The sequence below is a fragment of the Oryctolagus cuniculus genome, chromosome 2 (genome assembly GCF_964237555.1).
Source record: "Oryctolagus cuniculus chromosome 2, mOryCun1.1, whole genome shotgun sequence".
In the NCBI taxonomy this organism is placed as follows: domain Eukaryota; kingdom Metazoa; phylum Chordata; class Mammalia; order Lagomorpha; family Leporidae; genus Oryctolagus; species Oryctolagus cuniculus.
The window spans coordinates 132,473,523-132,483,177 of NC_091433.1; the positions used below are offsets into that span (position 1 = coordinate 132,473,523).

Genomic DNA, 9,655 nt, shown 5'->3' on the forward strand with positions numbered 1-9,655 from the left:
GGGCTCTGCCTCCATGCACGGTAGCTCCGGAGTGGTGTTCATGGACTACAGTGGTGATGTGAGGAGTGTGACTGCCTCAGCTGATTCATGCTCACACAATGAATTTAAAAAGGCTCCGACAAACCTAGTGGATTATTACATCTTTTTTTTTTTTTTTTTTTTTTGATACTTGGTAGATTTATTCATGTACTATTTGGAGAACTCAGAAGAATGTTTGACTCAACTGAAACAAAAATGAAGATATGAATACATATAGAGGGTCCTGGCATTTTCTTCCAGATGTAGCTGCCTTTTGTTTTCCAGGCAGCTGTGGTGGTTCCAACTTGGTCCCAAAAAGTTTTTATTAAGGATTTGTAAATAGAACACAGAGATGGGAGTAAGAAAATCCTAATTTACAGGTTTAATTTAACATGAATATAGGACTCAGTAATCTTCATAAGTAGTATACCAGACACTTAAACATTATACTAAGTTTAATATCTTACTAGGGCATTACCTGCTACTTTACAAAGACTGTGCCATTCAGAGCATCACCATAGCGTTAGTAGAAGTATTACCTCACTTTCTTTTTTTCCACAGTCACTTGCTAAATTCCTGTTTATCCTGTCATTTTAATTATAATTGTGCCCTATGTGTTTTGGCTAAGTATTAGTGATGTATTAGGACTGATTGTAAATACAGATAACTTAAATTAATACTAAATGATCTATTGTAATTTTACTTAATAGCAGAATCAAATTGGATATCCACAAGCTTATGGCCAGTGGGGCCAGTGGTATGGAAATGCACAACAGATTGGCCAGTACATGCCTAACGGCTGGCAAGTACCTGCATATGGAATGTACGGCCAGGCCTGGAACCAGCAGGGGTTTAAGTAAGCACGTTTGATCTTTTCTTTTACTAACCTTTGAAGACGTCAAAGGAAATTTTATAGTTTTAAATATTTCTCTAAAAATTTGCCTAGAAATATGTTGTCTTGAATTGACCAGTCATAAATTTAGATAATGGATAAGCTAATTTTTTTATAAGAAAAGCAGTTTAGTAATTGTTAAGCTTTTTGTGTGACTAATGGTGACTTAGCCATGCTTAGGTGCTTCTATTAATGCTAGTTTTATTATGCTTCATTTTTTCTTTGCAGAAGGATTTATTTGTATATTATTAACATATCAAGATTCCTTATATTCCTGGCATTATACCATTTCTGATTTCTTAAAAAATATTTGTCTGTTTGAAAGGCAGAGTTACAGAGGTAGAAGCAGAGAAAGAGAGAGAGAGATATCTTCCATCTGCTGGTCTACTCCCTAAATGGACTCAGTAGCCAGAGCTGGGCCCATTCGAAGCCAGGAACCAGGAGCTTCCTCCAGGTCTCCCACATGGATGCAGGGTCCCAAGCAGTTAGGCCCTCTTCTACTGCTTTCCCAGGCCACAACAGAGAGCTGGATCAGAAGTGGAGCAGCTGGGACTCAAACAAGCGCCAGTATGGGATGCCGGCACTGCAGGCAGTAGCTTTACCCACTACACCACTGTGCTGAACCTCATTGTTAATTTATTTTATTTGAAAGAGTTACAGAGGGAGATCTTCCATCCTCTGGTTCATTCCCCAAATGACCCCAGTGGCCCAAGCTGGGCCAGGCCAAAGCCAGGAGCCAAGAGCTTCTTCCAGGCCCCCACAAGCACTTGGGCCATCTTCTACTGCTTTCCTAGGTACATTAGCAGGGAGCTGGATCAGAAGTGGAGCAGCCAGAACTTGAACCAGTGCCCATATTTGATGCTGGTATCATTGGTGGCAGCTTTACTCGCTGTGCCACAGTGCCAGCTCTTTTTTTTTTTTTTTTTAGATTTTATGCCTCTTTTTTTTTGTTTGTTTAAATTTCTGATGGAGGAAACTGAAAATAAAAATACTTTTCAGTTTTAAAAACAATCTTGTGTTTGTAATGTTGAGAAAATATATGAGCTTACGTATACTAATTTCTTTGAGTAAAATAAAAGTTAGCTCTGTGCCAGATGATCAAATTTCTTTCGGGTAGTAGCTGGGTGAATGTACATACAACCCAGGTAGAGATGAGAGATAGGTGTTTCTGAATTCAAAGGGAATAAATATATGTGTGGTTTTTGTTGTTGTTGTTGTTATAATTTATTTTTTAAAGATTTATTTATTTATTTGAAAGTCAGAGTTACACAGAGAAGGAAAGGCAGAGAGAGAGGTCTTCCATCTGTTGGTTCACTCCCCAGTTGGCCACAACGGCTGGAGCTGCACCAACCTGAAGCCAGGAGCCAGGAGCTTCTTCTGGGTCTCCCACACAGCTGCAGGGGTTCAAGGACCTGGGCCATCTTCTACTGCTTTCCCAGGCCATAGCAGAGAGCTGGATCAGAAGTGGAGCAGCCAGTACTCGAAGCAGTGCCCATATGGGATGCCAGCACTGCAGGCAGTGGCTTTACCTGCTACACCACAGCGCCGGCCCCAGAGTAAATATATGTTAAGAGTATCTTTTTTTTTTAAGGCTTTGGATTTTTTTTTTTTTAAGTTTTAGTTTTAGTTTTAAGATTGATTTATTTGAAAGGCAGAGTTACGGAGAGAGAGGAAGAGATTCCATCTGCTGGTTCACTCTCCAAATGGCTGCAATGGCCGGAACTGGGCCATTCTGAAGCCAGGAGCCAGGAGATTCTTCCAGGTTTCCCACTCTGGTGTAGAGGCGCAAGTACTTGGGCCATCTTCCACTGCTTTCCTAGATGCATTTAGCAGTGAGCTGAATCAGAAGTGGAGCAGGCAGGTCTTGAGCCACCCATAGTGGGTGCTGGCATCACAGGTGGTGACTTTACCAGCTCCACCACAGCGCTGGCCCCAAGGGTATATTTTTTTTAGCTGTAATTTCTAACAAAATGAAACTGCCTACACTGGACTATGAGGATACTTGCTTTTACAAGGAGAAACTTCCACTTTTACCCTTGGTTTGTGTAACATGGCATTACTGTTACGTTGGTATTTTTTTTTTAAAGTATGTGTCCCCTTTCCCAGTGCATTTGTTATTGCATTACATGGTTTTAATCAGTGCATTGCCCTTCCCCTCTGCTTCTTCCCTTCACATTCTCCCCCAGCCAGACGCAGTCTTCCGCACCGTGGATGGGACCAAACTACGGCGTGCAGCCGCCTCCTGGCCAGAACGGCAGCATGTTACCCAGCCAGCCTGCGGGCTACCGAGTGGCCGGGTATGAAACCCAGTGAAAACGGACTCCAGAAGCTAAAGCCAGTGGCTTGAGGCTACAGGGAGCGTAGTAAAGCCGTTGTTTACTTAAAGATTTATCAAATCAGTCAGTGCAAATGTCAGATACAGTGTATTTATTTAAAAGATTCATTTTTTAATCATGAAATTACTTATCATCCACATTGTTTTAAAAAAGAAACAAGATGCTGGATGTCTGCCAATTTTTGCCTTCATGACCTTTTTTGATAAAGTTTCTCAGATCCTTGTTTCAAATACAATTGCAGGGATTGCTGCCACTTTTGAAAAATTAAGAGGCAGAAAATTGCACAATGTTGAACTTTTCTCCGCTAAAGTAGTGTGCAGTTCTAGTTTGCATTCCTGATATGATTTAAAACATGTAATATAAAGATGTAAAAAAAAAAGAAAGAAAGAAAAACCAAAACTGTGCAAAGTCTAGAAGTTCTTTGTAATCTTCAGCTTGTGCACAATTCTGTTTTAGGTTAAAAAAAAAAGTATTGTTTGAGCTATCCCGTTTCCACTGTTATCTCCTTGGGGTTTTTAAATATAAATTATTAGTTTACATCATTTTTGTATTTACATTTTTTTCACAAATTTGTCTTGCCTTATTAAAGTTCTGTAAAATATACTGAGACAGAAAAAAATGATGTTCACTTCGATTGAATACTTTTCTCAGATGGATTGACAGTTGCATTCATCTTGTGTTTTATATGAGAAGGTGCCTCAAGAATTCCCTGTTGGATTTGTTTAAAAGGATTTTTATCTTCTGTGATAAACTTTGCTGTGTACCCGGAACTATAAAAACAAAAACTTGTTACTAAAGAAAAATCTCTGAAATGTGATAAGTTCTCGCGCCATGTTAATTTCATGTGTCAACTTCAACATTTACATGTATTATTTTATTATGTAAAATGTTTTAGCAAGTTTATATTTTGCACAGTTAGCAAACTTTGTATGTCGTTTCCTTCTTAAAGGCATCATGCAGAGCTGACATGAGATTTATAAGGTTTTCAGCTGTTTGCATGTGAATATCAAATACATACTTTGGTAGTCTTTGAATGCAAAGTCATCTGCTCTTGTTTTTCAAGAATTTTGAGACACAAAATTCTATGTAAATGAAATATGTTAATTTGCCATTTTCTAGTTAGATTTACTGAAAAAGAGTAAATCAACTTAATATGTACAAATGATAGCTGTGAAACCCTAGAATATCCTGAGGTCAGGCTTGGGGTTCACTGTGAACTCTAAAATTAGCCTGGAGGACCAGCCAGGCAAAGCATTTTTTTAGATGTTCAGAGGCCAAAAGATTTTAAAACACACATACACACACACACACACACACACACAACACAAACCTTAAAATCCTACCTCCTTAAACAGCCTTCAAAGAAGAGAATCCTCAGTGCAATCATTATTTTGATGATTTTGGTACCTGTTTTTCTGGAGTTCCTAATTTTGTGCTGTGTCTGGGGTTAATTTTTTTTTTTTTGGCTGCTTCAAGCATTAAGAGGTTTAACCTCTGATGGCGTTGTTCTAGTTTTGAAATTTCTAGTACATTTCAGAGTTTGTTAGAAGAGTTGTGGGAGATTTGGTTTGGTTTGGTTTGGTTTTCAGTGAAGGTCACAAGCCTCCTTCCTTGACTCACAGAGAGGAAGGGTCTGGGGGTCCATATTTGAATATTTGGTGGCTTTGAAGACTTTCAGAGAGCTCCCAGCATTTGATTTAGGAAGAGAAAAGGCCTGTGGAATTTTCCATTTCCGGGCCTGAATCTTGCAGGGGGGAGCACCTGATTACACTGGTCTCTAAGCCAACACCTATAAACCAGAGCCCGGGGAGGCAGCTCCTAGTCTGTAGTTCTCTGGAGCTCAATTCTATGCAGTTGTGCTGATGTTTCATTAAGTCACTGTGTATTTTTAAGTATTGATACATTACACAGTTGTTTTATGGAAGATGAGTACATTTTTTACGTACTTGGAGATAGTATTTCCTTGTTAACTTCTACACATCAGGGCATGCAGCCAAAAGAAGCTGAAATTAAATACTCAGAAAAATCAGGAAGCTGTCTTTTAAATGCTTCTAGTTCATGTTTCCATTTTAGGACCCTTACTGTTTTTCTCTTTAAAAAGAAAAAAAAACACAGTTATTTCCTGTACATCTCATGGACTGCAGGGTAAATTATTTGGGTTGAAATAACTAATCAGAACAAAAGTGTAGCTTTTTCTTCATTTGGACTGTCTCAAGTAGTAACAGTTTTTATTAGCCGGTGTATTTTCAGATTGCACAAATCTTAACATGTATATTGACTGCTCTTTGAGAAGAAAGTAGTAGTAGTCATGATGAAAAGGTTACTACTGAACAAACTCACACTGCTGACTGGTGGAAATCTTAGTGTTAAAAGATTTTTCAGTCTGAAAGTCATACTGGTGTTAATAATCAGGTAAGAGAATCAGAGTTTCATTCTCTGCAATACGCGTTCAGATTTTACTTTCTGGTACTGTAAAGAACTTGAAGTAATTCCCACTTAATGGGTTATTAATCCAGTATTCTTTACCCTGTTTGGATATTAAAGTTCCTTTATGTTTTCTATAACCTGTGGGATCTTCTTGCGGTGATTATTGTGTGTAAGAATTTTTTGTCTAGTTATATTGTTATATTCACTCAGATATTTGTTAATTTTTTTCTTCTTATTCCAGAAACTGTGGTTTGCCTTGGTTTACTGTTTAATACTACAAAGAATTGGCATTCTGCAGATTTTTCCAGTTTTGAACCCATGGTCTCATTTTTCTTGTTCAAAATGAGATATATAGTCTGTTTTGTCCATGTTCCTTTTATTTGTGTGTTAAGAGTTCTGTTCCATTGGAAAAGGCAGTTGGTAAGGACGAGTTTGCACCTACAGTGCAAGTTAGATATAAGAAGGGCTGTAGGGTGCTCCTGAGAGCACAGTTGAACTAGAAAAGCAAAATGTGTTTATAAGAAATAAAACAACAAACCTTTTTAATGAGAGAGTCATGATTTCCAAAAACAGTTTCTTTGTAGGGGATTATTACCTTTTATTCCAATCTCTGCATTTTGACTGTTATGTTTAGAATTTGAAGAACATACCTCCAAAACCATGGATTTTAATTTAAGAGCCTTAATAAAATGAGTGTGTCTCAGTTGAATAGGATATCTTCCTTTGGAGACTGATTCATAATGGATATATGGTAAGGAATGAACCAACCATGATACCTGCAAGTGTCAGCAGTAGCATACCTTGAGTATCCGTATTACAGATTTCTGCTTTATTCAGTTTTCTGTAGCACTCACTGGCTTCAGAAATGAGATTTTTCTCGAGATTGACATACTAATACACTATGGCCTTTAAAGTTGGAGGCTAGTATTCTGATAATGATTCGACTTTACAAGGGGAAGGGGAGTAAACTTTTTTACTAGGTTATGCCATATAGAAAACAAAGATTGAGCACACTTTTGAATTCTGGATACATGAGATCCCTAGCTCCTTACCTTTGTTCAGCTCTAGAATACCAGTTGCCAGAGTAATAGCCACCAGACAGGTTGTGGGAAGATCTTTGGATGAAAAAACTAAGCAACTCCTGGGAGAAAAAGGATATAGGCACTGACATTTGAGGCCCCCGCCCGTGAAACAAACTGAACTGCTTTAAAAAAAAATTTATTTATTTATTTGAGAGGCAGAGTTACAGACAGAGAGGGAGAGACAGAGAGAGAGGTCTTCCATCCACGGTTCACTCCCCAAATGGCTGCAACTGCTGGCTGGGCCAGTCTGAAGCCAGGAGCCAGGAGCTTCTTCCAGGTCTCCCATGTGGGTGCAGGGGCCCAAACACTTGGGCCATCCTCTGCTACTTTCCCAGTGCATTAGCAGGGAACTGGATCGGAAGTTGAGCAGCCAGGACTCAAACCAGTGCCCATATGGGATGCTGGCCCTGCAAATGGCAGCTTCACCAGCAATGCTACAGCACTGGCCTACAACTATGTCTTTAACAGTTCCAGACATTCTAGACAGTTCCAGTATTCTAGACAGTAGTTACTGATATGAATAAAAATTAATCCCTACTCTTACAGAATTTATCAGTGGTAAAAAGCTTCTTATTTATGTTTTTTTTTTTTTTTTTTAACTAAAATCTTCACAGTGGCCTCATTGCCAAATTCTGCTTTCTAAGTTTTATTTGTAGGTTAATTTTCTAGAGCTGTATTAATGAAAAGGAATACTTAAGTGTTTTGGATCTACTGTTTTTTTAAGCTTGTTGATTGGTTTTTGAAGCTTGTGTTTTAATATTTATTTACTTATTTGAAAGGCAGAAAGAAAGAGATTGATCTTCTGTTTCCTGGTTCACTCCCCAAATGGCCACAATCACAGTGTGATTTTCACCTGACTGACAAAGGAATTTTTAAATTTTTTATTCTTTGAATGTTACAGAGACAGAGATCTTCCAACTGCTGTTTCATTCCCCAAATGGCCACAACAGCCAAGTCTGGGCCAGCCAAAGCTGGGACCCAGGAACTCCATCCAGGTCTCCCACACAGGTGGCAGGGGCCCAAGCTCTTGGACCATCTTCCACTTCCTTCCAAGGTACATTAACAGGGAGCTGGATTGGAAGTAGATTAGCCAGGGCTCAATTCCAATACAGAATTCTGGCATCATAACACAATGCTGGCCCCACCATTAGATTTTTTTTTTTTTTTTTTTTTAATTTTTGACAGGCAGAGTGAACAGTGAGAGAGAGAGACAGAGAGAAAGGTCTTCCCTTTGCCGTTGGTTCACCCTCCAATGGCCACTGCGGCCGGCGCACCGTGCTGATCTGAAGGCAGGAGCCAGGTGCTTCTCCTGGTCTCCCATGGGGTGCAGGGCCTAAGCACTTGGGCCATCCTCCACTGCACTCCCTGGCCACAGCAGAGAGCTGGCCTGGAAGAGGGGCAACCGGGACAGAATCCGGCGCCTGGGACCGGGACTAGAACCCGGTGTGCCGGTGCCGCAAGGCAGAGGATTAGCCTAGTGACCCGCGGCGCGGGCAAATAATCCCACCATTATATCTTGATGCCAGGGATGCTCACTGTGAATTAGTGACTTCGCTCAAGTTCAGATGGTGTGAAGAGAAGGCATACTGTGTCAGAACGTGACTTTAGAATGTTTACAATTCTGCGAATTCCATTTAGAAGAGAGGGCTCACAAGGAGCTTCTGTGCTCCTGGAAGCATTTCTTCAGAGGTCCTTCTTTGAAATGGAAGGACCCTGGGTGTCTGGCTTATGAGAAAGAATCGCTAGTTTTTTTATATGCCAGCGCTGTGGCATAGTAGACTATGACTGCCTGTGGCACCGGCATCCATATTGGCGCTGGTTCAGTCCTGTCTGTTCCTCTTCCAGTCCAGCTCTCTGCTATGGCCTGGGAAAGGAGTAGAAGATGGCCCAATGCTGGGGCCCCTGCACCAGCGTGGGAGACCTGGAAGAAGCTCCCCACATCTGGCTTTGGATTGATTGGCTCAATTCCAATCGTTGCGACCTTTTGGGGACTGAACCAGTGGATGGAAGGTTGATTCTCTCTCTCTCTCTCTCTCTCTCTCTCTCACTCTGCCTCTCAAGGCAATAAATAAATTCTTTAAAAAATATTTATTTTGATCAACCTATCATAGATGTATCAGTAGCAGTTCCATGCTGTCACCAGTGCATCTGAGCAGAGCCCTGGGCCATGCATCTGGTGGCTGAATGATGTCCGTGTCTTGTCCCAGCCAGACCACACGCGTGCCCCATTGGCCTTCTCCCATGACTGCTTTCAAGTCCAGATGAACAAATAGTCCTTTATCCCCAAAGTAGGCTCAGAACAGTTGCTGCAGGCACTGCAGGACCTGAATCCCTCTGAAAACCCAGGTAAATGCCACAGGGAATCAATCTTGCCCCTTGAAGAGAGGCTGCAGCCTCTGCTTGGCTGCTTTGCTCAGCCTCACCGTGTCGCAGGGAGGGCGCTACAGCAGCAACCGCATTGGGAATCCGAGAGAAGATGCCAGAAAACTGAGAAACGGGGTTGCTCAGGACAGCTTCTTTTAGATTTTTTTTTAAAAAGTTATTTGAAAGGCAGAGTTACAGAGATCTTCATCCGCTGGTTCACTCCCCAAATGGCCTTAACGGCTGGGGCTGCGCTGATCCAAAGCCAGGAGCCAGGAGCTTCTTCCAGGTCTCCCACGCTGGTGCAGGAGTCCAAGGTCTTGGGCCATCTTCCACTGCTTTCCCAGGCCAAAGCAGAGAGCTGTATCAGAATTGGAGCAGCCGGAACTCGAACTGGTGTCCCTACGGGATGCTGATGCTGCAGGTGGCGGTTTTGCCCGCTGAGCTACAGCGCCATCTGGCGTTGCAGGATCTTTAACAACATCCATGGCCTCCATTCCCTAGGCAACCAATAACAGCGCTCCCAGTTGAGAGAGAGA

The 9,655-nt window shown here is 41.2% G+C and overlaps 1 protein-coding gene and 1 pseudogene across 31 annotated transcripts in view; both read left to right on the plus strand.

Moving 5' to 3' along the window:
• Positions 1 to 6,219, plus strand: part of TIA1 (TIA1 cytotoxic granule associated RNA binding protein) — a 41,666-nt gene extending 35,447 nt beyond the window's left edge. For 12 of the 31 annotated variants that reach the window (XR_011386543.1, XR_011386536.1, XR_011386539.1 and 9 more), the window contains 2 exons: positions 729 to 874; positions 3,097 to 6,219. Coding sequence is in view for 22 of the 31 variants with exons in the window: in XM_008254288.4 (XP_008252510.1) it covers positions 729 to 874; positions 3,097 to 3,223 (273 nt within the window). In the remaining 9 variants the exon portion in view is untranslated. The remainder of the gene's footprint in view (positions 1 to 728; positions 875 to 3,096) is intronic. The other 19 variants (XR_011386544.1, XR_011386538.1, XR_011386541.1 and 16 more) reach the window with 3 other exon arrangements.
• The window catches only part of LOC100338304 (acetyl-CoA acetyltransferase, cytosolic pseudogene), a 14,000-nt pseudogene continuing 9,899 nt past the window's right edge, over positions 5,555 to 9,655 (plus strand).